The sequence below is a fragment of the Egretta garzetta genome, unplaced genomic scaffold (assembly GCF_000687185.1).
Source record: "Egretta garzetta isolate BGI_Z169 unplaced genomic scaffold, ASM68718v1 scaffold257, whole genome shotgun sequence".
In the NCBI taxonomy this organism is placed as follows: Eukaryota; Metazoa; Chordata; class Aves; order Pelecaniformes; family Ardeidae; genus Egretta; species Egretta garzetta.
Genome location: NW_009260344.1, coordinates 570,368 through 596,546, shown reverse-complemented (window position 1 = coordinate 596,546; position 26,179 = coordinate 570,368). Strand labels below are relative to the sequence as shown.

Below are 26,179 nucleotides of genomic sequence, written 5' to 3'. Positions count from 1 at the left end.
GTTGTTTTTTTTTTGTGGGGGGGGGGGGAGGAAGAGGGGGTGTTGTTATTAGGGTTTTTGGGGATTTACTGAGATCAGCATTTGTGTTTCCCGTGAAGCTGCTCATTGTCCCTATCAGGACAATTTCTTAGAGGCTGGTTAGGCAGACAACAATGAAGTTTTTCAGCTGAATTCCTTATCAGAGCATCCATTTTAAGCCGATAAAGTGATTTTTAGGTACTTACGTGTCAAACGTAGGTTGTTGGCTTTTTTTAAAATCAGTACAGAAAAGTTAACGCAAAGTCAGTTGTATCTTGTAGCTAAGAGTTAACATGTCAACTAGTTAAATGCTGTAACGCAGCTAAAGGAACCACAGAACTGAGAAACTAATCATGAAGTGTTTTGTTAATGCCTTTCACCATTAATAACATTTTGTAGTAAACAGATGTGTACTTAGACTACAGCAACCAAAGGCTGAACCTTTTTTGGTCGATAGGGTTCGTGGTCTTTAGCTGATGAGAAGTTCCAGATCTCCTTTGGCATTGATGACAGTGGGATGGATGTGCAGAATAAATTCTCCTGTGGGATTTTGTCCCTACAGCTACCTGAGGAAGAAATTCTCCTGGCTACAAGAATCTGCCTCTTTCTTCCCCTTCTTTACAAAGGGCTCCACTAGCTTTGTGGTGGTTGCTGCTGGATCTGCAGTAACAAACTCCTTGTCAAGTAGAAATTGGAGTAATTTAAAGGTGGGAAATAAAATCAGTATTAATATCAGTTTGCATTTGTAAGAACTGCAAAGAAATCAAATGATTGGATCGTTATACCTGAAGGTGATGAGTTGGTCTGTGGTATGAAAGGCTTGGTTCTGAAGGTGCCCAGCCCATCTCTGCTCCTTTTTTATTTCCTCACTTGCATGTTGAAATGGCATATATAATACAGTGTGGGTGGTATTTGTCCATTAGGTTATAAAGCTATGATTTTTATGAGCCAAGTGAAAAGAGACCAAGCAGAGCCTCCAATTCCATTAGCTTTACTGTACTGCAATTACAGACATCTACAGTTACCTGAGGATTTACTGCAGCTGAATTGTATTAGTCTGTCTCTGCTGTAAGAAAAAGTTTAACCAAGCACTACTGAAAATAGCCTCATCGTAAAACTTTACATTAGCTTTGCTAGATCATCTTTTTCTTTTTCCTTCCACAGTTTAAAGAGGATTATTTAGTTACTTCTTTTTCCTGATAAGTATTTTAATTTTCACCTGAATTCTACTGTTGGCTATTTCTAGCAAAGTTGATTTTGGGCATTGGAAGAGAGTTTAAAGCCTAGTCAGAGCAATCCTGCTTTTGCCAATTTTAGAAAATATTTTGACATAAGCTGGTTTGTCATGATCAGAAATCAATGAGCATGGCTACAATAACAAATCTGTGTATGTTCAAATGCAGAAAATTGCAAGTTTCTTTTGGAGAAGGAGCTAGAAGTGTGAGCAAATGAGGTGGTTATTAAAATTCTTCTCTTTGTATTTTTGCCCCAATAGTTGTTTGCTGTGTTGATTTTTTTTTTTTTTTTTTTTTTTTTTTTTTTTAGCAATTGCATACCTAAAATGGCCATTTTTTAAGTCATCTTGTTTGCCATAGCTGATAGGTCATGGTGGTGGAAATGTAGCTTTGCTGCTGCATTTTTTTTTTTTAAGGGCAGGTATTTGGAGTAAAACACACTTGAAGTAAAAAGTACCCTATGTTACAGTCCCGCTGTTTAAAAAAGACGCCAGCAGCAGCAAAATTTTCTGAAGGGTAAAACTGTACATCAGAGACTATGGAAGGCAAGCACTGGCATTAAAGGGAATACAGCTTGTGTAAAGTGGGAAAGCAGTCCACTAAAATCTTGAAAGAAAGGAACGCTAAATAGCCTTATTGTACACACAGAGCAGATGATCAATCGCCTGTTTTTAAGGCATTATAAGAGACTTATTCTGTTACTGCATTTGGCCTCAATCCTGCCTTTGATGGTATGTGCGCAGTCTGTGCAAAAGCACACGGGATACGTGCCAGGAGCGGAGCCTTCAACTACATTCAAATGGAAAATATCTTAAAAGGAATGGGGTGCCTTTAGGTTATCATGAAAATTTGCCTCTTCTACGCCCTCTTTCCAAGTGGGGTGGATACCTGGGTGCTGCCGGTACAGCGTGGGGATCCGCGTACTTGGAAGTAGTGGTGGGAGTGTGTGGCTGCTCTGTTTAAAGGTGTCGCTTCTCCTCTTTGCTTTGCCCGGGTATGTAGGGGGGACGAATCCCACCTCTTCCAGCACCTCCTAACTACCCAGCCTAAGCTCAACAGCAAAGTAAAAGCCCAGGTGGAAGAGCTATCTTTATGGTCTAAAGCTATTTTTATAGTCATCTAATCCTTCCTATAGGATTAACACCTACGCTTTGAAAGGGAGGAGAGGAGAAAAAGGGCAGAGGATCTCCAAGCGTCTTGGCAGTGTTAGGTCCAGAGCAACAGCACTCAGACCAGTGCTTATTGCTTTTAACCCTACCCTTCGAGCAATAGACCTTTGCTAAATATGAATTATGCATTTCATTTTATGCCAGAAAGGAGAACTGTTTAAAATACGAAATTTGTCTTCGGATGCTGACAGTATTGTTCTCCTGTGAGTAGTTTTCAAGCCTCCTTTGAAGTATAAATTTCTGGCAGGGTTATTTGTTTAAGAACCCTGTTGCTCAATCTCATCTTTGAGGTTATTTTTATACTCTTTGCTTATCATGAACACTTGTTGGTTGGGTTTTTTTTCCGTTTAGAGCTGTAGATACATATATAATTTTTAATGGCTTTGAATAACTGAGAAAATCCATACTGTTAAGAATGTTGGTTTGTTATTTCTAGTATTGATTATGACTGTATATGACTTCAGAATAGTCTTGAAAATACTGGGTGAAGTTTTCACTACCATTTGAATGCACTTGTTAAACTGGAGTTTAAAAATAATTTCAGAATCAGGCTGATCTAAAGGACAGGGGGTTTTCAGGGTGATTTCCCATGAAAGAACAAATATGATTTTAAACTTAGTGTTTAAACATTGTTCAATATAATATTTCAGTATTTGTAAAATATTTAGCTTGACCAAATTGCCACATTGCATTTTTGAGCACTCAAAACGTGACAGGAACAAGGCATTAGTGGAAGAAATGTCTGCCTTTATATTGTGGCAGGTGTGAACGATGAATGTACTTTTTTCATTTAGATTAATGTAAAAGAGTTATTTTCACTCCTTATCAGCTGTTACTAATGCACAAGCAAATGTAATTAAAAAAAAACCCAACAAACTTTTTTTTCTGATCCATTTGCAACAGTTCTGAGGAAAAAGAGAAGGAAAACAGAATAGTCTGTGCTGCCCCATGATGCTGTCTTTTGCTTGGACCAAAGCACTGATGGGACATATATTTTTCAGATGTTCCAAATAAAGTGCTTATTTTATTTGTTTTTTTAGCTTGGTATTACTGCTCAGTGATGAAAAAACAAATGAATGAACAAAAACCTTTCAACTGAAGATCTGTTCAATCTGGGATCTGAGATTAGTTGGCTAGACAGATAAAAAATGGTAAAATTGCTATTTGATCCTAAACAGACACTTTTTTTTTTGGTAGATGGTTAGTGAAATAATTACTAAATTAACTGGGGGGTGGGAGAATGTGTCCAAACCCACTTCTTCTAGAGTCCTGGATATCTTCCAGATATTGCTATGCACTTTCTTTTTTATAAAATCTGTATTGCAGTCTGTGCCAAAGAGCAGTCTAAGGAGATTTTTTTTAAATGATCGGCAAATGCTAGAACATGAAAGAGTTTTGAACCTATTAAAATATTCACCACTGGAAGATCATAAGCAACGTACTGTTTTGGTGGGAGAAGAGAGAGGGTGAATTGAGTAGAACTGAAATAATGAGCAGACAGCAAATGTTGGATGCACAATGCGTAAAGCAGGCTACTTTGACTGGGTACCTTCATAGCTTGCAGCTAAATGTGGTGATGCACATGATTCATAATTTAGAACTTAGTGGCCTGACGTTCCCAGAAAATGTAAAGTGACTTTTAAAATGTGATTTCACAGAGCTAAATGAAAGGCCAGTTCAAAATGCATTAAGCAATAAGGATGTGTAGCTGGATATCAGTGAGCTTCTTTTCACTGCAATAAATTTATAATGTTCTTTTGGAGTAACTAAATATCACCTCAAGAGAATAACAGTAATTCCCTGCTGTCAGTAAGGCTGGGATTCACCTCATCCAAAATGAACCCTGTAACACAGGTGTCTGGGCTCCTTGTTGTCAAGAGTAAAGGAGTACAACCGTGCTGCTAAGGAAAAGTTCATTGCCGTTGGCTCAGCTGGCTGCCTCGGGGCGGGAAGATTGCCCTCTGGAGCGGCGATATTTCTTCATCGGTGATAGAAGAATCTGGCCATCAACAAAAACGGGAGCAGGGGACTGCCGCCCACTGCAGCTGCTTCCCAGCTCCTGGGTGTTGCACGTGATCTTCCCCGAGTTGTATTCCACTGGTATACCGTACCCTCCTGTTTCCTATCCCTCGCTGCCTTACGGTGTGGTACCTGTGGTAGCAAATGGTCTGGAGGTGTAGCCTTGCCACCAGCCTTCATTGTGGCAGCTTCCATGTCAATGTCCTGCTTGCATGCCTCATCCTCCTCCTTTGGTCTTCACCTTCGGGTCATTTTTTTCCATCCCTGGTGCGAGCTCTCATTTGGTGATGCTGAGGGAGAGTGGGAGATCGGTCTCCTGGCTCTCATTTCCCATGTCCTCCACGTTTGGCCACATTGATGACCCTCCCTCATCCCAGTGTATGAGGCTCTCGTGATGGTCATGTAATGGGCCTGTGCTTTCTCACCATGACAGGGAAAGACCTTTCTATAGCATAGGCTGTAGTGCAGCCTTTCCCCACTCTGCAATCAGACCCGTGCCAGCATGGAGCAGGGAAAGCATCCAAGCTGTGGTTTCTGGGACATGGATGCAGCTGCAGGGCTGTGGGGCGGGAGCTGATGAAGTTTGCCTTGCACTCGCTGTCTGAGGCATGGCAGCAGGACCACACTTGATGGTTGGAAAATGTCTTCCAAGTTCTGGGGAAATCTTGTGTTGTCCCATAGGCCTGGTAACCACGTTCAAGTCAGACGCAACTGTTGGCTACAGATGATGTCATTGGTGTGGTGCACTCATTCCTGAATGCTTCCTCTGTTAGCTCATGTTTGCTGTGACCTGAATGACTGCTGGTTTGCTTCCATACCCAGAAGACTGAGATTTTAATTTATTGTGTTTAAATTTTTTAGTAGGGATGTCATGGAACTGCACTGAATCAACATCTCTGTGAGACTGGAGAGATCCTGCTTTTGTGGATGTTGTAGTTCTTCTGGTCCTGCAAGACCGTAGTGTCATCAGGCTCTAAATCTCAGCTGATTTTATATCCACAGTTTCCCTTGAATAAACTGTCATTTTATTTTGAGGTAGACTGATCAAAGCTAAGATGAGTTTAGAACGATAATCTTATTTACAAATACTCAAGTAAGAAGTATTTCATGTTACCGAGGCACATTCCAGAGAAAATGCCAAATGACATAAATGCTGCAAGACTGCCGTTCCATCTTCTAAATGACTGTAAGAAAAAAACTTAAACACTCAGCGGGATGTAATCAGATGCTTTTACTCACGGTCTGAGATCAGGCAGGCTTGCTCTCCTCAGCTAACTTTGGACGGTGTGGTAACACAGGTGGGCTCTCTGCCTTTTTTCCCTGTTGGTCAAAAATCTCCACATTCCCAGAGGCACTTTTTTTTTTTTTCCCAGGAGGAACAATGAAGTTTGGTCTTTGTCAGACAGGAGTCCATCAGGTACTTTAGTAAGACATATACATACGTATGCACAGGCATGTTTCTATTTTACTGGTTGTGCATTCGGAGGAAGGCAATATCCTCTGCCTCGTGCTGTGAGGGTAGCTGTAAAGCACGTCCTTCCACTCTCCAGCAGCCCCAGCCAAACTGAGGGGGCCCAAGACTAGTCTGGGAGCAGGAGCATTTGCCTGAATTTTCTAAATAATTTCTGAGGTACATTTTCAGAGTAGTAAACTAATATTGTTATCACACTCGATCTAATGTCTTTTTAGTATTACTCAATTGCTTCCAACAAAATGCACTTACTGGGAAGCTCTTTCATTAAGATACTATGTAGGTTTGGATGAGCAATAGATGGAGTGGAAAATGTGGGAAGCTTTCTGCTAGAACTGACACACGAGGTGCGATGGCTGGAGTGGGCTGGGTGGTGGTCACTGGGGATGCTTTAGCTGGAGAACATAGAGTGTATTCAAATATATTTGCACTTGAGATTTATTTTGGATGGCATTACGTCAGTTCAAAAGTGGTCTGTGTAGAGAAAGATGTATGCCTTTTTTTTTTTTTTTTTTTTTCTTTTTTCTTGTCTAGTTTTGAACCTATTAAAATATTCACCACTGGAAGATCATAAGCAACGTACTGTTTTGGTGGGAGAAGAGAGAGGGTGAATTGAGTAGAACTGAAATAATGAGCAGACAGCAAATGTTGGATGCACAATGCGTAAAGCAGGCTACTTTGACTGGGTACCTTCATAGCTTGCAGCTAAATGTGGTGATGCACATGATTCATAATTTAGAACTTAGTGGCCTGACGTTCCCAGAAAATGTAAAGTGACTTTTAAAATGTGATTTCACAGAGCTAAATGAAAGGCCAGTTCAAAATGCATTAAGCAATAAGGATGTGTAGCTGGATATCAGTGAGCTTCTTTTCACTGCAATAAATTTATAATGTTCTTTTGGAGTAACTAAATATCACCTCAAGAGAATAACAGTAATTCCCTGCTGTCAGTAAGGCTGGGATTCACCTCATCCAAAATGAACCCTGTAACACAGGTGTCTGGGCTCCTTGTTGTCAAGAGTAAAGGAGTACAACCGTGCTGCTAAGGAAAAGTTCATTGCCGTTGGCTCAGCTGGCTGCCTCGGGGCGGGAAGATTGCCCTCTGGAGCGGCGATATTTCTTCATCGGTGATAGAAGAATCTGGCCATCAACAAAAACGGGAGCAGGGGACTGCCGCCCACTGCAGCTGCTTCCCAGCTCCTGGGTGTTGCACGTGATCTTCCCCGAGTTGTATTCCACTGGTATACCGTACCCTCCTGTTTCCTATCCCTCGCTGCCTTACGGTGTGGCACCTGTGGTAGCAAATGGTCTGGAGGTGTAGTCTTGCCACCAGCCTTCATTGTGGCAGCTTCCATGTCAATGTCCTGCTTGCATGCCTCATCCTCCTCCTTTGGTCTTCACCTTCGGGTCATTTTTTTCCATCCCTGGTGCGAGCTCTCATTCGGTGATGCTGAGGGAGAGTGGGAGATCGGTCTCCTGGCTCTCCTTTCCCATGTCCTCCACGTTTGGCCACATTGATGACCCTCCCTCATCCCAGTGTATGAGGCTCTCGTGATGGTCATGTAATGGGCCTGTGCTTTCTCACCATGACAGGGAAAGACCTTTCTATAGCATAGGCTGTAGTGCAGCCTTTCCCCACTCTGCAATCAGACCCGTGCCAGCATGGAGCAGGGAAAGCATCCAAGCTGTGGTTTCTGGGACATGGATGCAGCTGCAGGGCTGTGGGGCGGGAGCTGATGAAGTTTGCCTTGCACTCACTGTCTGAGGCATGGCAGCAGGACCACACTTGATGGTTGGAAAATGTCTTCCAAGTTCTGGGGAAATCTTGTGTTGTCCCATAGGCCTGGTAACCACGTTCAAGTCAGACGCAACTGTTGGCTACAGATGATGTCATTGGTGTGGTGCACTCATTCCTGAATGCTTCCTCTGTTAGCTCATGTTTGCTGTGACCTGAATGACTGCTGGTTTGCTTCCATACCCAGCAGACTGAGATTTTAATTTATTGTGTTTAAATTTTTTAGTAGGGATGTCATGGAACTGCACTGAATCAACATCTCTGTGAGACTGGAGAGATCCTGCTTTTGTGGATGTTGTAGTTCTTCTGGTCCTGCAAGACCGTAGTGTCATCAGGCTCTAAATCTCAGCTGATTTTATATCCACAGTTTCCCTTGAATAAACTGTCATTTTATTTTGAGGTAGACTGATCAAAGCTAAGATGAGTTTAGAACGATAATCTTATTTACAAATACTCAAGTAAGAAGTATTTCATGTTACCGAGGCACATTCCAGAGAAAATGCCAAATGACATAAATGCTGCAAGACTGCCGTTCCATCTTCTAAATGACTGTAAGAAAAAAACTTAAACACTCAGCGGGATGTAATCAGATGCTTTTACTCACGGTCTGAGATCAGGCAGGCTTGCTCTCCTCAGCTAACTTTGGACGGTGTGGTAACACAGGTGGGCTCTCTGCCTTTTTTCCCTGTTGGTCAAAAATCTCCACATTCCCAGAGGCACTTTTTTTTTTTTTCTCAGGAGGAACAATGAAGTTTGGTCTTTGTCAGACAGGAGTCCATCAGGTACTTTAGTAAGACATATACATACGTATGCACAGGCATGTTTCTATTTTACTGGTTGTGCATTCGGAGGAAGGCAATATCCTCTGCCTCGTGCTGTGAGGGTAGCTGTAAAGCACGTCCTTCCACTCTCCAGCAGCCCCAGCCAAACTGAGGGGGCCCAAGACTAGTCTGGGAGCAGGAGCATTTGCCTGAATTTTCTAAATAATTTCTGAGGTACATTTTCAGAGTAGTAAACTAATATTGTTATCACACTCGATCTAATGTCTTTTTAGTATTACTCAATTGCTTCCAACAAAATGCACTTACTGGGAAGCTCTTTCATTAAGATACTATGTAGGTTTGGATGAGCAATAGATGGAGTGGAAAATGTGGGAAGCTTTCTGCTAGAACTGACACACGAGGTGCGATGGCTGGAGTGGGCTGGGTGGTGGTCACTGGGGATGCTTTAGCTGGAGAACATAGAATGTATTCAAATATATTTGCACTTGAGATTTATTTTGGATGGCATTACGTCAGTTCAAAAGTGGTCTGTGTAGAGAAAGATGTATGCCTTTTTTTTTTTTTTTTTTTTTTTTTTTTTTTTCTCCCTCTCTGTATCCTCTTATTTGGCATTTTGGTGTGAATTACTTTAGTTACTGCAAGCTTGGTTATGATGAACACTTAAAAAAATGAGTACTCCTACTTGCAATCATTCTTGATCTGTTTTCTGACAATATTCCTGAAGCTAATGTTTGCTACAGCTAACACTAATAGTTAATAAAATCATCTAAGTGACCATTGCTTCCTGGTGGCATAGGTTAGAGGCACTGGGAGTATGTTGGGTAAAAACCTGCTCAGCAAGCTCTTGGGGAGGTGAGCTTGGCTTTTCCCTTCCGACTTTCAAAACCAGCCAGCGTTGAAGGGTTCGGTCATCATGTCCTGCATCACTGGGGTGACAGCAGATCACCCTGCTGTGGTGGCACGTAGATCCTGTGCCTTCCCTAGAAAAACATCATCCTTTTAATTTCTCTGATGCAAGCCTTGCTACTGGGAGTTTACTCTTTGCAATTCACTTTAGACAATGTTAGATAAATTGCCCTTGGAAAGATGCTTTGTACTTAGGGTTGTGGCTGGAAACCAGGTGTTGCCCTCGGTGGAAGAAACCTGGGGATTTTTTTTTTTTTTTTTTGGTGTCCCAGTGAAACAGAGACCAAACTTTGTACTGACGTATATCTGGGAGGAGGTGGGATTGAGCAGCTGCCCTCTCGCATGTAGCCTGTTGGTACGGGCACTGTCTGGAGATGCCAGGACCTGGGCTCAGGTTTGAGCCAGGTCTGCTGGACTCCCCACCTCTAATGGTTTGGTTTTCTTTTCTTCACTCGCTTACTGCTGGTTTATTTTGCTCTAGTAATTATTTACTGGGCAGACAGGGAAAGGGCCAATCTGTAGGTTGAGTGCAAGGGCACTTGTCTGGGGTGTGATGGGTCTTTTTTAACAGTGGAGTTTGTGCCGTTTAATGGGTTGTTACTTGTTCTGAAGTGAGTGGAGATGTGTGTTTCAGGGCCTCTTGAGTTAAAAAAGGTGCATTTGTCCAAGGAACAAAAATATTTGATTTCAGTGATTGGCCTTTTTATATAGAAATAGTGTTTTTTGCTGAAGACTTGCTGGTGAGCTGTAATTTACAGTATTTGCTGCAGGTGTGGATTTAACTGATGCGCTGAGGAGAAGAGAATCCTTACAATCAGCAAACAGGCGGCTCTGGGAGCTAATACTGGGCTAGAACATCTGGTCTTTATAGAGGGAAGACTTGCAGTGTGTGGAAGGAAACGCTCGCTCTTGACTCCTCCGAATTACTTGAGAGCTCTGTTAGGGTAGCACAGGCGGGCCGTGCCCAACCCCCGTGCCTCGCAGCAGGCGGCTCAGGATTACGCCACAAGTCAGAACCCGGGGCTTGAGCCTGTTGTGTGTCAAGCGGCGTCTAGCAAACCCCTGGACCCTTGTGTTTTGTATCGTAGGTCTGTGGGTGAGCGTTCTGGTTTCGGTATGTTGTACGGAGACGTACGCAGCACCGCTTGACGCGGCTTGAAGGGCCACGGGATGAACTAGCTGTCTTCCAAAGTAGCAATATAGAGACTGTCACCTTACTGCATTGCATAGTTACATGGCAGATGTGAGGAAACTGAGGGGAGACCTTACGGCCCTCTGCAACTACCTGAAAGGAGGGTGTAGCGAGGTGGGGGTTGGCTTCTTCTCCCAGGTAATGGGCGTTAGGACAAAGGGGGAATGGTCTGAAGTTGCGCCAGGGCAGGTTTAGGTTGGGCATTAGGAAAAATTTCTTCGCAGAAAGGGTTGTCAGGCTCTGGAGTGGGCTGCCCAGGGAGGTGGTCAAGTCCCCATCCCTGGAGGTATTTAAAAGAAGGCTAGATGAGGTGCTTAGGGACATGGTTTAGTGGTGGGATGGCAGGCTTAGGGTAACGGTTGGACTTGATGATCTTAAAGGTCTTTTCCAACCTAGACGATTCTATGATTCTATATCCCAAGTCCCCCTCTTCTACCTCTTTCATTTCATAGTGTTTCTCCCTCAGAAATAAAAATGCACTAAAGACTGATTCTGAGCTGCCGTCCAGGGATGGATGGATATTTTCCATAGCTTTAAAATTAGCGTAATTATTGTCAGCTGCCCTGTGGGTATGGCTGGAATATCCACTCATTTTGTAAACTGTTTTGACAGCGTTGTTTGCTGGACAATTTCTTGGCATAGTAATTTTTCTGCCACTAATTAAAAGCATCTTTGTAACCCTAGGGTGTCTTTTCTTCATACAGCAAAGAGCTCCGGGGAAAGTTCTGCATGATGCTGTTTGCAACCACCTGAACCTTGTTGAAGGCGACTATTTTGGCCTTGAGTTTCCAGATCATAAAAAGATGATGGTATGTAAAAGGATTAATTTTCAGCTGATTTTCATCTACATACACACTGTTATTCTCTCCTCCTGCTCCTTACTTACAAAGTCTGTTTAATCCTCAATCTCCGAAAGAAAAAAAGGACTCTATTTTAAAAATGTTCTTGCCTGCCAGAGTTGAAGAAATGTTTTTAAAACCTGATTACTCCTGTCAGATTTCATCTGTGCTGAAAGTAGCAGCCAATTCAGACACAAGTTGGAAAAGCATTTTATCTTTACCAGTTGCAGTAGAGAAGCCAAAGGCTGCACTGTTGCAGTCTCTACTATCATTATACAATCCTGCTTAATTTGGAGTGCAGGAATAGTAAAACCTTTCTCCACAGACAGAGAAGATGCAATGATTGTGACATAGTCCCATGAAAAACATCGTGGGGCAAGAAAATGGATGGATAAAATATGAGGTTAATAAAAAAAGAAATCAAGAACAAAAAACCTAATAAACTGATGAAAGTCCTGTCTGGGGAGCTGTGTGGCACAGGCAGGTGTCCTGGTCCTGTCACTTTGGATGCTGAGAACAGCTGCTGGTAATGTGCAGGCATCGCACTCGTACTTCTAGGGTGGAAACACTATCATGTAGCAGAGAAAGCCAAAGGCTAATGACTTCTCAGCCTCTAATGACTTTCTTTCTGAAGTTTGTTTTCCTTTAGACTTACTATGTGACCTACTGGCATGTGTGCTCGTTATCTGGATTGTTTGACCAGTGCATTCTGGTGTATACTGGATTTCTTGCCTGTTCAGTGAATTCTGGCACCAGTAGCCTGGCTGACCTAAAGGAGGTGACTGTGGGCAATTAGAAAAAAAAATCTGGTTTCTGCCCATCTATATAAAATTTCTGTAAGGAGCAATATTTCTTCACAAAAGAAACAAAAGGGGATTTATCTGCTGCTGCAGTAATCCGTTGTCATGCCTTAGTGCAGGCTTACATAGACACTAATACTGAGCACTAGTGGGCATAACGTTTGAAGATAACTATAATTAAAGAGGAAATTTTAAAAAATGGACATTGATCTTTAAAAGTGATCTGCTTCACAGTTTGGTCCTGGATTTACATGAAATGCAGATTACTAGAAAGCTTTGTCTTCTGCCAGATACCCTTGGCTAATGGTTTAGGTAACTTGAGAACTTAGCGTAACTCTTCAAAACAGTGCAACAGTACAATACTATTGCAAGAGAGGGTCCATGTAGCCATGTTAATAATGACACACTGACATTCCTGATGTAGGTATGTATGTAAAGATGAAAAAAATCCTAACATCTTGTGTATATACAGTTGCTTTTTAGTTTTCTAGAAAATAGAGAAGGTCATTCGATCAACCTTCTCTGCTTTACAGGTCATTAAGTTTCAAATAGATGACCCTCTGTGTTTTGCTCAGAGACCTGAAGTAAACTAACAATTTTCAGTCTTGTAAAAACAAAATGGTTTATTTGCTCGAGGCAGAACACAGGAGAGATTGAGGTGCTGCCAGTGCCCAAGGCCCTCGCAGTGGCAGGGACTGGCTGGAAATGTGTCCAGACGATCACAGTGGGGGACTCAGGGATCTGATGAAGACAAAGGTAGAGAAAACCCCCTAAGGCTATTGCCAGTTTGACCTGAAGGAAAATGCCTCTGTGCATCGATCGTGGTAACTCACCTGGCTCCTACTCTTGCAAAAGGAAATATTAGCCAAGTATCTGAGAGCAACGGTCCATGTTCTGCTCCCTGCTTCTGAAAAAGGGGGAGATCCCCGAATCTTGCCCACATCTAGTCAGCTGTGCCCCAAGAATGGTGAGATTCGGTGGAGGTAATGCCTTTGACCACGTGAAAGCCACTCACAGAAACTCTGAAGCAGGAGATTTGATTATGAATCGTTGTTTCAATGTGGAGCAGCAATCTGAGAGTAATGTTTGCACTTAAATTTATACGATGCCATTGAGGTGAATGTTCCTGTGGGATTTAAAACTTTCTGAGCTTCATAATGGCCATAATGTAGAACTCGAGCATTGTGCAAATTAAAAAAAAAAAAATTGCAGTTAATGGTGTGTCTGAGAAATAAAACACACGTGCATATTTTACATTCGTATCATCTGAAGAGAATGAGTTGCTTTTCCAATGTAGAGTGCAATGTAAAAGGAAAAATAAATATTTAGAGCATATTTGTTTGGATGTAATAATATGTACGTGAAGTCATATATTCATAGTTCAGCTGTGTTTGTTTCCACGTGCAAGGCTCCAGACCTCCTGACTGACATATTGACAGTTGTATGTCAAGATGCCCGGCAGCTGTATACATTCAAGCGTGCCGTGCTTGTAGCAGACAAGATCTGCACGGGAGATAAACATGGAGGGTCTGAGGGCTGCGCTTCCTGCTGGGACAAGGAGAAATGAGGCACCATTGCCAAGCCTGGGGTTTCACAGAATTTCATCACACTTCATGTCTACCCCGGTTCTCCAGCTGCTGAAATCTGGTCACTATTGTGGAATGCCAGACTTTGTTTAAAAAAAATAAATAATCTAGCCATTGTAGTTCCAGAGAAAATTGAAAACATGGCTCTTAATTGAATCCTCACGTTATTTTTCGTTTCCACTTTATAAGCCAGTCTCAGATTGGCTGTGTGTAGATACAGCGTGGGAGTTGCATGATGCATAAGTTTTGATTGCTTGGGTTTGGTGATAGTGGCAAGGTCTTAATTTTGCCCCACCCTTCTCCCTACACATGTTCAATACACACATTTTTAGTATCCAGCTGTCTGGTCCAGGACGTTGTAACTTGCTTGTAGGATGATTGGGAAAGTGGAGGAAGGAATGAATGACACGCTGGTGTGTTCATGCTGTATCAAAAACTCCCTCTGGAGGGGGAGAGAAGATTTTTTTTTGTTTTTTTTTTTTTTTGTTTCAAGTAATATACATTACTCCCATATTCTTGTAAACTGGCTGTTTCATGTTCAAGATTATTTTTTTTTTCCCACTAAACTTGGCAAAGTCCCTGACCTTCGTTGCAGATTATGTACATGCCAACTTTCTGAAATGGAACAGTTTTAAGTTACTGAAATGCCAAAAAGTGTCAGAACGAGTTTAACGTGTGATAAACACTGTGTTCCTATTCTTGGATAACCAAGTTTCTTTAGTCCTTCTGAAAAAAAAAAAACCAAACCAACTTCCATAGGCTGAGAAACATAAAAAGAATTCCATTGAGAAGCGTTTGTGGGTGTGAAAGGGCAGGAATGTGAGGTCTTTGCTGGTTGGAAGCACTCATATTAGTAAAGATGAAAATAGCAGAGAGCATTGAAGCAGTTATAGCAGCGATACAGGCCTGTTCCTGTCTGGCTTCTCAGGTGATTTTTCTAAAATGGATATTTTGAATATGTTTCAGTCTCTGCATAATCTAAAATTATTAAAGGTTGAAGATGTATTCATTTCAATACATATTCTTTTTTTCTGGAGGAAGGCTTGGTTAATTCAGTTTTTAATGGCTTTAACCTTTGTGATGATTGTAGGATGTTCCTCCACAAATTCCAGACGTCTCCAAGGGAGGCTCCGTGCAATTTAGTGAGATAACAAAATACAAATCTTGGGCATAGTTAGTTACCAGCTGAGGACTGTGAGCTGTTGCACTTCTCCAGACCCTGCGAGTTATTTGGCTTTCACCTTCTGCCTGATTGTCTCTCAGCTTCCCGTAATATTTTGCCCAGGCCCTTCTGACGGAGACTGCAAAACAGGGGTTTAGGCTCTGAAAACTCTTTATTTCCACCCACTGCTTCTCTTTCGAAAGCTGAAGGAAAGACCCACACACCATCCTGAAAAATGGGTTGTTAAAAACCAGGTGGAAGTAAATGATGTGCAGAAGTTACACTGCTCCAATTAAGAAATCCTAGGCATAAGCTTCCCAGCTTTATAGAAAAAGAGAAAATGTCACACAGCTATAAAGTAAGGTTCCTCCCGCCCGTGCTCTGTGCTGTGTCTGGGAGCTTATCTCACTGGGGCCGAGGTGGGGGGGGGAGCTCTGGGTTTATGCCCAGACCTCACGGTGGGACTCCTGTTGGGTCCCCAAAACCAAGAGGCTGCTGCCTTCTCATTTCTCTGTTTACCCAGCATTCCTGGCTCAAAGGCAAGCACCAGCCCCTTTCACTTGCCTTTCTCAAGATTAATTCAGGTGAGGACCACAATGACCATTTAGGACTGTCTTCTTCTGAACTTCTTTCCACAAAATGAATGGTTCCTGACCAAACGTGCCATGATCGTTGGTATCTGAGACAAGAAAATCCGCTACATATAATTAGGGAGAGTGTGATGATGATGCTGGAAAAAATAAATAAGTAAATGAAAACCTAAGTAGTGCAATGAAAAATGCTCCTTTACAAGTGCTAGTTTGTTCAGAGATGATAACACCATCTTTTTTTGTTTTCAGGTGTGGCTTGATCTTTTGAAGCCTGTTATGAAACAGATTAGAAGTAAGTACTTCCTTGCTGTCGTTTATTTTGTCAATCTGAGAGTACTTGAATAAACGAGGGCTCTGTCAGTTGAGATCTTTATCTTCTCACTTTCTTCACTGAATTTTGTTTGGATTATTTTTTATTTCCGTTCTGTCCTTAAAAGATGAACTGTGTGTGCTGTGGAATTGTCACATGAACATATGAAGGGGCTGACCCAGTAGGAGTGAAAGGTTTAGTCAGTGGTGGCAGTGGAGGAAACGGTTTTGTAGAGAGGAAAAAAAAAAGCATACAGTAAAAGAAGGATTAAAGGAAGCACACATTTCCAAAAGGTAACAGTAATCAGGACAAAAGAAAAAGAAGAGGAAGACATTATTGCTGGGAAGGAGCTAGCAAATATTTTACAGCTCTCTGGGACGTTGCTGCAGAACTTGGAACTTGTCTGAGACCAAGAGGAGGAAACAGTTGGGTTAGGGGTATCAGGGAAAGTTTTGGTGGCTGGCGGGAGCCAAAAGGGATTTGTAAACAGCCATCAGCTCTGGGAAGAATAGAAATTAACAGGAAAGGGTTTGGTGATCTTGTATCTCTGTCAAATATCAGCAAAGTTCTTAATTTATTGAGCTTTGCCCTTGAGATTACATTTTCCTAGGTGCCTCTCTGGTCATATTAGTCTGAGTGTATGCTCTGGCACCTCTCCTTCTCAGGAGAGAGCGATGCATTGCTCCTTTTGTCACTGGGCATATGTGTACGAGTCAGAACAAATGTGCTGCTGTTAAAACAGAAATTATAATTTGCTAGTGGACTTGAAAAATAGAGTGTATTTTAGCTCCCTCCTGTTCTGAAGCAAGGAAAATAGACACATATAATATATTTTTATTAGATTATTTTTAGTAATTACATCAGTTAGACACGATTATGGCAGAGTATCTCTCCACCAAGTTACTGTTCTCTTTTATTGTGTGTAAATTTTATCGTGCAATCTCTAAGTAACCCAAATACTAACAAAGGATGGAAGGTTAGCATGTATGCGTGCACCGGTTCCATGAACCATCCCTTGTACATCATTCTGTGTAATAAAATTTGGCCAGTGTGTTACAGATGATCACTATCTCCCTTTGACATTTCCCCTAGGACCGAAGCACGTTGTTGTAAAATTTGTGGTAAAATTCTTCCCACCTGACCACGCTCAGCTGCAGGAGGAACTGACAAGGTTAGTAGCTGCATGACTATTTCTTTTTATTAAATCCTTCGTGGACGGAGGGGAGAACATGGCATTTGAGACAGTTGGGTGAGGATCAATGGCTGCCTCTTAGTATGAGCTTGATGTTACTTGCCCTGACCTTGAGTGCAGCTGAAAAATAGGCCCTAAGATTCTGTTGCAGTCTGTGCTGAGAGGTTCTGCAAAGTGCAGGAGTCCTTTGCCTCCTTGGATTTGGGGCCCTGGGAGAGCCTTGCTTACCCCAAGAGAAGGCACTTTGGCAACAGAGTTCTCCAAGCCCCTTTGGCAGTGGTGTTGGAAGGTGCCTGACTAAGGCATGTATTGGTGCCCTGGGGCACTGAAGGGACACATGCAAGACTGCACCAACGTTTGGGAGAGAGTTGTTTTGCGTGAATTGCCAAGTTGCAGCAGCATTGGGTCCTACGCCTACGGCCAACAGAAATGCCAAAGGTTTGCACAGGTGGAACTATGACTTCACGGATGGAGAAATGGAAAGGAGAGGGAATAAAATGAAAAGTAAGAGGAAGGTAGAGAAAGATACACACATAGGCAGAAAGAGTACCTTAAAGGTGTGTTTATTTTCAGTGCATTTCAAAAACTTCTCTTAAGCTCTGCATTTCATGCTGCGTTGACATAGAGAGTCATATTTCTCTGTGAGTAAATATGTGTATGAGGGACTTATTAAGGTTCTTCCTCATTAGGAGGTCCTTCCTTTATGGTCAGAAACATTGTTTTGTTGCAGTATTTCTTCAGTGAAACTTCTCAACTCTTTTTCTGATCTACAGTATTGTTATTTTTAAATTCCATTTTTCCATTCTTATTCAGTATTTTCACTATTAGTTTTTATTTTCAATCTTCCCACAAGATGAAGTCCTCTTCTTACAAAGAGCTCTTGTGTCCTTATGACCTGCTTTATAAAGAACAAGTCTACTTGTTCTGTGTTTATCTTGGTTTATTTAGGTAATAAAGCAAGGGAATGGTAAAAAAGAAATGATTGATATCTCTTGCTGGCCTGGACAGAGAAAAGTAGAAAAGTGGGGTGGGAAGAAGGGATATTTACTTGAAAGACTGAGTAAAAACAATAAAGGAATGAATGAAAACTCACAACATGATGTTACTAATGAAACATTTCGTTTACGAATAGATATTCTGCATATCAGTTTCTTAGTATGTGAACTGTAAATTGATTTTTGGTGATCTTTCTGCACCTGGAGATCTGTCTCTGAATCCTAATGACTTTTTTGGTTAGATTTTAAATGTGTATGTTAGGAAACTTGACTATATGTACAAAGCGGTGTGTAGGGTATGAAAACATATCCACAGAGAACAGCTTCATCGCTTGAAAAAGCACAGAATACAACACTTTTGTGCTATATTCTTCTACTAGGTTGAATTTTGTATGGGTAGGCAGATGTCTGCAGCTTTCAAAAGGACGTTCTTTAGATAGGCTGTATTATTTCATCTGTGGTATATGTTTCCATGCTCCTCAAATCAGCTTGCCTTTTTCATTTAATTTACCTACATCTCCTCATTCAGATACTCACTGTTCAAATGAGAGCTTTTCACTGAACCTATTAAAATCTAGTCTTACTAAAAACTATTGAGGATCCTAGCAGCAGTTCTCCAGAGGAGCGGCAGTCTTTGGGAGGCTTGTTACGATGTCTGACCAGTTCAGGTTTCATACCAACTGCAGGAGAAATGCTTACTGCTGGGTCGTTTTTTTCTAGGGAAGAATTTGATGCTGAGGAGAACTAAGCAATTTCAATTCCTGTTGAAGCTAGAAGAAATTTAAATGTTGAAATAATGCCAGGGATCTATGTTGTCTCTGCACTTAAACTGTCTACGTAGAGTTGCCCTACGTGGCCGAGATGGTTTGGAGGCCAATATGTTAAAAATGGCTGGTGCACAGGCAGTGAAGGTAATGGGGCCGCAAAAGTCTCAGAGCTAGCTAGAGTTGTTCGATCGAGATCTTGCTCCTCGTTTCCAGGAGAGCGCCAGGGTGGAAGCTGAGAGTTCTCCTTGTGTTCTGCAGGAACGAGCTGATAACTCTAAATCACTGGTTTATCTGGCGTTTCTTCATAGTTACAAGCAGCTCCATTATCTAGTGCCGCCTGCTCGCAGTTGCTGAGTACTTTGTAGCTGTCACATTTGCTTCCACTGTCATATCGCTTCCAGATCTCATTGCTCTGGCTCAAAGAGAGAGGGAGAGAGAGAAAAAGAGGGCTACCTCGGTTCTGCAAAGCAGCCACCAAGTAAGACTCTAATGGCTGTAATTCGGTATCCGTTATGTTTTATTTAGCCTCTAAACTTCTGAAATTCAGATCACTTCTGTAGATTCCAAAACGTGAAAGGAACATGTCTCCAAAACTGGAGTTGGTGTTGAAATGCTTTCCTCTCTTTTTTTTTTCTGTGTAACTCTGTTGGCTTTTGTTTCGCAGGTACCTGTTTGCATTGCAAGTGAAGCAGGACTTGGCACAGGGAAGGCTAACGTGTAACGATACCAGCACTGCCCTCTTAATCTCGCACATAGTACAGTGTAAGTTCCCTTTTTTTCTTTTTCCCAGGAGGATAAACAGGATGTTTGGTTGCACATGCTTTGCTGGGTTACCTGTTAGTAGCTGTCGTAGGGACCAGGTTTAAGCCATATGGACAGTTCGTTGTATTTCTGTATAACGGCATTCAAATATAGGTAATTTACTTTTTCAAATAAAGCAGAGCTTCTGGATACTGAATTTGCATTTTTAAAGCACTGCATTTGATAGTCTGCCTAGGATCATTTAAAAAGCAAACTGCAGGCAGTGGCAAACAGGTTGACTACTTCTCCTGAATTCCTGTTTTGTTATACTTTGTATCATGTCTGCAGAACATTCAAATTCCCGGAGATCTGTATGCTGTCTAGAGAATGTAGTAAATAAACATGCTTAGAATGCCAGACTAAATCACAGTCCTAAGAGGAAACTGATAGAGAAGAAAAAAACAACGGATTTTAAGTTTGTTGTGGTTTTTGTTTTATTTTTTAAACTGAAAAGTATGCTCAATATGACTATTCAGTAGAATCATACATTAACTTTGTTCGTCACCTTAAAGCTTCTTTTAGCTTCCAGATCACTGGAAAGGCAGCGTATGTTTTCCATTTCAAGACTTTATGGATACTCATCTTGAGGATAACGTTAGGAAAAACCACTTAGTGGCATGTATAATGGTCGTAATAGACCATTGCTTTGAATGGTCGTTGTACAATTAATTCAGTATTGCATGTTTCCACTGAAGTGCTGTTGTATGGAAATTTCAGTCAACAAAGATATTCAGAAGATCTTTAGTGATGAGCAGATAAATCTCATGATCCTTTGTCGTGCTCTGTTTGAGTGTTAGGGCAGTTTCTCATCAATTGCCGTTGGAAAGGCAGGTATTGCATGTTTTTCTATTTGCCATGGGCATCATTGCCCAGTGTGACTGAATAGCAATAAGAAGCTGTACAACAGCCTCTTTGAAATTCTGTATTTTAAAAATGACTATTTTTGTAGCACAGTCTGAAAAAAAATAAATCCTTGACTAGCGAGCTTTTCATGTCTTTTAGTTTTTCCCATTACGGTGTCCAGCACGCTAGCTGTAGTTCTTTCCTCAGTTAAGCTAGTTCTAACTTCCTTTCATCTCAGGAAAAAAAGTCTTGATCATTCGGGGGAAATGGGGTATTGTTTGTTACACTGCATTCTAGGAGGGTGAGTTTTCCTACTGTCTGTGTCCCAACGAAATATGTTCGGGAGAGGACACCCTAATGCATGTGTCTCTCTTCATTTGAGGTATTGCTTCATGATTATCCTCTCTTGAGCTCTTATACTTTATATGCATTATTTTCCTTATGATTTCTATTTAGATCCTATTTCATGTCTTATTCATCTCTTATTGATTATTCAATTGAGTTCTTCACTGAACCATCTACAGCTCTGGTGTCTGAACTGCTCAGAGTGCAACTGCTAGCTTGTTTTCCTAAAGCAGCAGCATAAGAGGATAAAATACAGGACACACTTTCACCTTCACAAGCTGTCCCTTTCCCTTCTCCCCACGATCAAATGCAAATTTAATTCAGGTTTTTTTCAAAATTCCTCCAGTGTTCACCTATGCAGGCCAGCAAGAAGCATTCATTTCAAAGTGTACGAAAATGCCGGATCACCACCATTGCCCCTATGCTGCTGAGATGCATCATACTGTTGGGTTAAATAATTTTCCTCAGTTGCTGGAAATGATCCTGATGCATTTGAAATCTTTCTAGTTCTTTCTCCCCTTCACCTGTGAGCTAAAGGTGCAGAGTGATTCTGAACTGGGATTTTAGGAATCAAATAGGACTCTCCTTATGGGGAGAGTCAGGTAAGATACTTCTGAACTGAAAAATTGAGTTTTTCCATCGTGTGAGAAGGAGAGAAGCGAGAGATTCATCATGCAGAAGTGAGACGATATTCACAGAATCTGAACTGCCGTTTTGGGCAGAGGGATGTTGTGCGTCATGGCACACCTGCAGCGCTGCTTCCCCTCGCCATCTCCTGACTGCAAGCGGGAACTTTTGTTTTGCTTTTTATGATTTTCCCCCGTCGCTTTCTTCTGTAACAGTGTTTGCTAGAAACCTCTGCTAGAAGTTTGTGACTGTCTCATTTATTTATCCATCTTGTGTCTCATGAACATTTTCCTGTGAAAATTTTCTCTGATAAGAATCTCTAGCTGTATCTTACCCGCATGGCTGTGCTTTGTATTTATTTTCTCTCTAGCCTATTAGTCAGTAGCAAAAAAAAAACAATTCCGTATTTGTCTGCAACAAAAATAAAACTAGACAGTTGATAAGAGTAATGATATCAAAGTGGAAAGATTGGGAATGCAGGAGATTAGGTATTGCATGTCTTACCGATGCTGTGCCCATGCGTGGTTTCTGGGGGGGGATATCTGATACCAGGAAGCCCTTCTATTACATATAGAAGCTTATGTCGATGACTGTTATTTATATGAAAACATAATATGACAGTGAATAGGTTTATGTTAAATTAGCATGTATATTACAGAATAAAATTTATATTCGAAACATTCTATTTAAAAATACCTTAGAAGCATTGTAGAAAGTGTTAGAAGTGAGAGGACGCTTTGACACTGCAAATGATGCAGTAAAACTGAGTGTGTGAAGTAAGAACACGGACTGATTAAAGGAGAAGAGCTGAAACACAAACCACTGGACATACCAGAAGCACTAATGCAGGCAGCATACAACATAGGGCAGTGCACTTGCACGATAAGAGAAAAGGGAGCATCAGTGGAAATCTTTGGCTGAAAGAAGCGTTACATGTGAGGCTGACTATTCCGAATATAACTCCCCCTCTTTCTAGAGGGAGCACTACTAGAAAGGCACTTAAGGTAGAAAAGGAGGGCTAAGGAGAGAAGGAAAAGCTGTTGAGTATGAGGTCAGAGGGAACAAATTCAGAAGTAACTTGAAAGCCGGGAGGACAATTTTGATAATGGATTTGCAGTTGACAAATGCAGAGAACATTGTAGAAATCATGTTGAGGTGAAATAAGAGTCTCCTGTGCTCCTGGCTCCGAAGAAAGCCTTACAGAAAGCGGTTTAAGTCCATCCGTGTACAAGGACATGAACTGCATTTTAAAGACCTATGTTACTTGAGGTGTTGAAAACCTAGGTGGGCTTATGGCTTCATTAAAGAAGAGAAACTTGCCTTTCATTTGAGCTAGGGTTAAAAACAGACCCTAATGATTTGACTCGCTGGGGCAAGTAAAACTGGAGTGAGGGAACCGATTCTGAGATGGGGACAAAAGGGATATTTTGCAAAGAAGAATTCTCAAAGATTCTGTAGTATTTCTGCTGTCTCACAGAATGATTCAGAGCAGATGGGATGAGGGAGGGGGTGGAAATCAGACAGTCTCAGTTATCAACTCTTTTCCACCTCTGACTTCCAAAGTATAAAAAGTCGCCGTGAGGCTGCAGGCAGTCTGGGTTGAAAGGTTACTGCTTTGTCATTCATGGATGCTTTGGTCCTCATCTCCCCCGCCTACGCAAGGTTATTGCTTCCCCTCCTCATTTCCAGCTACATCTGATCCCTGGCCAACTTTTGTCAGAAATCACCCATAGTTTTTAAACATTGGCTGAAACCTTTCTTTTTTCTAAACCCGCTTATTTTAGGACAGAACTGGATTAAGGGATCATTCACATGGGCAGAACTGAGGTGAGGATGAGGCAAGGACCTGAGCTTGGGTCTGTGATATCCTAGCTCAACTGCGCAATAACCTGTCTGACTGCAACCTGGATTTAATTTGAGGGTGCTGCATTTTAATGTCACTGGCACCATTAAGGTACCAGCCTTTGTTGTAGCGTTGTTGCTATTATTCCAGCAGGTTTGCAGGCAGGGGCTGCTACGCTGTTTAGTCAAAAAGCTAATAGCAAGATTTTCAGAGGCGTTCCAAGAATAGCAGGCAACAAGATAGTAATCTGGCACCCACACATAGATTGCCGCTGCAAAATGGAAGGTGGGTGTGCCATACTGTTGCGCACACGGTATTGAATAACTGCAGCAGATGGGAGCAACTCTGAGGAGGAGGGAGACAGAATGTGTCTCAAACTGCTGCAAAATTAGAGGAAGACAAATGTTTCGTAACCCCATGAGGTGGAATACACGCCGGCATTCAAACAAGCAAACAAAACTGTCGTCTCTCTTTGGTTTTTCTCCTGAAGATTACAGTGTGGGTCATGGACCTGGGGAGGAAGCTTGTGCTTGGCTGCTCCAGAGAAAGGCACCTGAGCATGTGGGGGAGATGGATGAGTTCTGCTGAATTAGTGCTGTCCTCCCTATCGCCTCCCTCCCCTTATCCCACACACAAGTCAAGGGAGCACTGTGATGACTTCATTTGTTCGGTTGATATCCAACAGCTACTTACTGGGTTGCGGTGGACGGGAAGAATCCTTGCGCTTCTTCCACGTATCAGATACTAACACAGAGGAGAAGGGAGGAATGTGTGGAAGATAACATAGTGGGAATCTGAATCATAAAACCATGACACAGCTTGCAAGATACTATGTTTGCTTCTCTGCCCTCTTCCCAGCTGTCTGCACCTTTTGGATTGCCCGAATAGTTCAGATTTAATGCAGTGTTTTAATAGATTTTTCTTAAAATTCTCCATAGCCGAGATTGGAGATTTTGATGAAACCATAGATCGTGAACACTTAGCGAAGAACAAGTATATACCTCAGCAAGAAGCACTAGAAGACAAAATCATGGAATTTCACCGTAGCCACATGTAAGACTTTTTTTGTTCTTGTTATTGGCCTTCTTTTCCTTTAGAGTAGTTCTAACTGTAAATATATGCTAGATCATAAGTACAGAAGAGATGTGGACCTCTGAGTTTCTAAAAGGTTACTTCTCAAAAAACATTCAATGAATTTCCTGAAGGTTACCCCTGCCTTTCTCCCGTCATCATAGCAAGATGTTTAAAGAGCAATTGAGTTTGGTATTCATTCAAGCATGCCATTATTTTACAGTCTATTTCATACAAAATGCTTCACTGCTGATTTTGTGCATGCAGGTATGATTGCAAATGATGACTAATCAGTCAGGCACTTCTGACAGCAGTCTTTTTGATTTCAAGGGCATTGAATGTTGGTTTTTCACCTTTCCATGCTGTATTTAGAGGTGGGTGAAGAAGGGTTTTAATGATAGTTTTAGGAAAAGCACAAAGTGCTTGCAGAATTAGGGATTTGGGGGAGTAGGATTCAAGATGATGATGCAAATTGGTATCCTAAGGCCTGGAGAAAAGACTAGTAGTAAGAAGATGGTTAAAAGAATTACAAATAAGGCATAGAAAGGGTTGGGGTTTTTTTGCTGTTGAGAACACTTGACTTGAACGATTTCATTTTGAGCTACACTGAATTAGATATGAGTGGCAGGGAGTTCTACAGCAGTGATAATCAAAACTTTTGTATAATTTCATCACGATTAATGTAGTGCTTATGGGTTCCCAACATTGGTGTTAATGTTTTCACGTCTTCTGTTTTACTTCATTTTGATTTTGCATTCACTTTTACAATGAACAACATCCTTACACACTTCTGTTTGTGATTTTTTTTTTTTTTTTTTTTTTTTTTTTTTTTAGGAATATAGCATGTTTTTGCAATGGAACATACAAAGATGGGTAGTGAATTCTGTTAAAAGTTACTGGTTCAAAATCTAGCTGTATCAGGTGTCTCAGAATTGAAGTGATCAAGATTTTAATAGACTGTAAAATCTATGGATACTTTGGTATTGGTTTAGACTAAGATAAAGTTGGTCTCGCTGAAATAAATCTGGGGACGTAGAAGAACTGTACAGATATTACACCTCTTGACAGGTTTCAGTCTCTTTGATGAAGTGTCTCTTTGTTCTCTGGAGGACCTGTTGATCTCTATTAAAAGGTGTGAAGAATTTGTCTGTCTTCTGTGTTTTCTTTCTCAAGGGGACAGACACCAGCAGAGTCTGACTTCCAGCTTTTGGAGATTGCCCGTCGGCTGGAGATGTATGGAATACGCTTGCATCCAGCCAAGGACAGGGAAGGGACAAAAATCAACCTGGCTGTTGCCAACACAGGCATTCTGGTGTTTCAGGTTAGAGCTGCTCAGGACATGACTTTGTACTTTATAAAGCAGAGAGATTTCTTACAGTGGTAAGAATTCAGGACCTCAACCACCTCTTAAAAGAATTTGGTTGGGAAAATTCAGGAACTGCCAGATTTTTTCTAACAGTGACCTTAAACCTTTTATAGCTGCATTAGGCCCTTCACTTCTAGGGACTCTTACCTTGTTTGCATGCACAGGGTAGAACTCCCATCTCCAGCCACAACATGCTGTTCAAGCTGCAAACGGATCCACAGCTCACAGTTTGCAAGTTGGTCATGCTGACACCTCCTACATATAGGAGTAGGTAGGTCTTGCAGGCATGGTGCATAATAAATGGGTATGGAGCAGGGACAGGTAAAGTAACAGACAACTGGAGTACATGGAGAGGGAGGTAGGAAGTGAATGTAAGCTCTCCATAGCGTTACGTTGTCGGTTTTCAAAATTTTCTCGACCAGCCTTGGCCATTCTATCTTTGCTGAATCCGTGAA

At 41.6% G+C, this 26,179-nt stretch overlaps 1 protein-coding gene across 1 annotated transcript in view; it reads left to right on the top strand.

Moving 5' to 3' along the window:
- The window catches only part of FARP1 (FERM, ARH/RhoGEF and pleckstrin domain protein 1), a 176,295-nt gene that overhangs the window by 95,456 nt on the left and 54,660 nt on the right, over positions 1-26,179 (top strand). The window contains exons 2-7 of the mRNA XM_009642701.2: positions 11,292-11,396; positions 15,814-15,856; positions 16,967-17,045; positions 19,493-19,590; positions 24,226-24,340; positions 25,532-25,679. Of these exons, the coding sequence (XP_009640996.1) occupies positions 11,292-11,396; positions 15,814-15,856; positions 16,967-17,045; positions 19,493-19,590; positions 24,226-24,340; positions 25,532-25,679 (588 nt within the window). The remainder of the gene's footprint in view (positions 1-11,291; positions 11,397-15,813; positions 15,857-16,966; positions 17,046-19,492; positions 19,591-24,225; positions 24,341-25,531; positions 25,680-26,179) is intronic.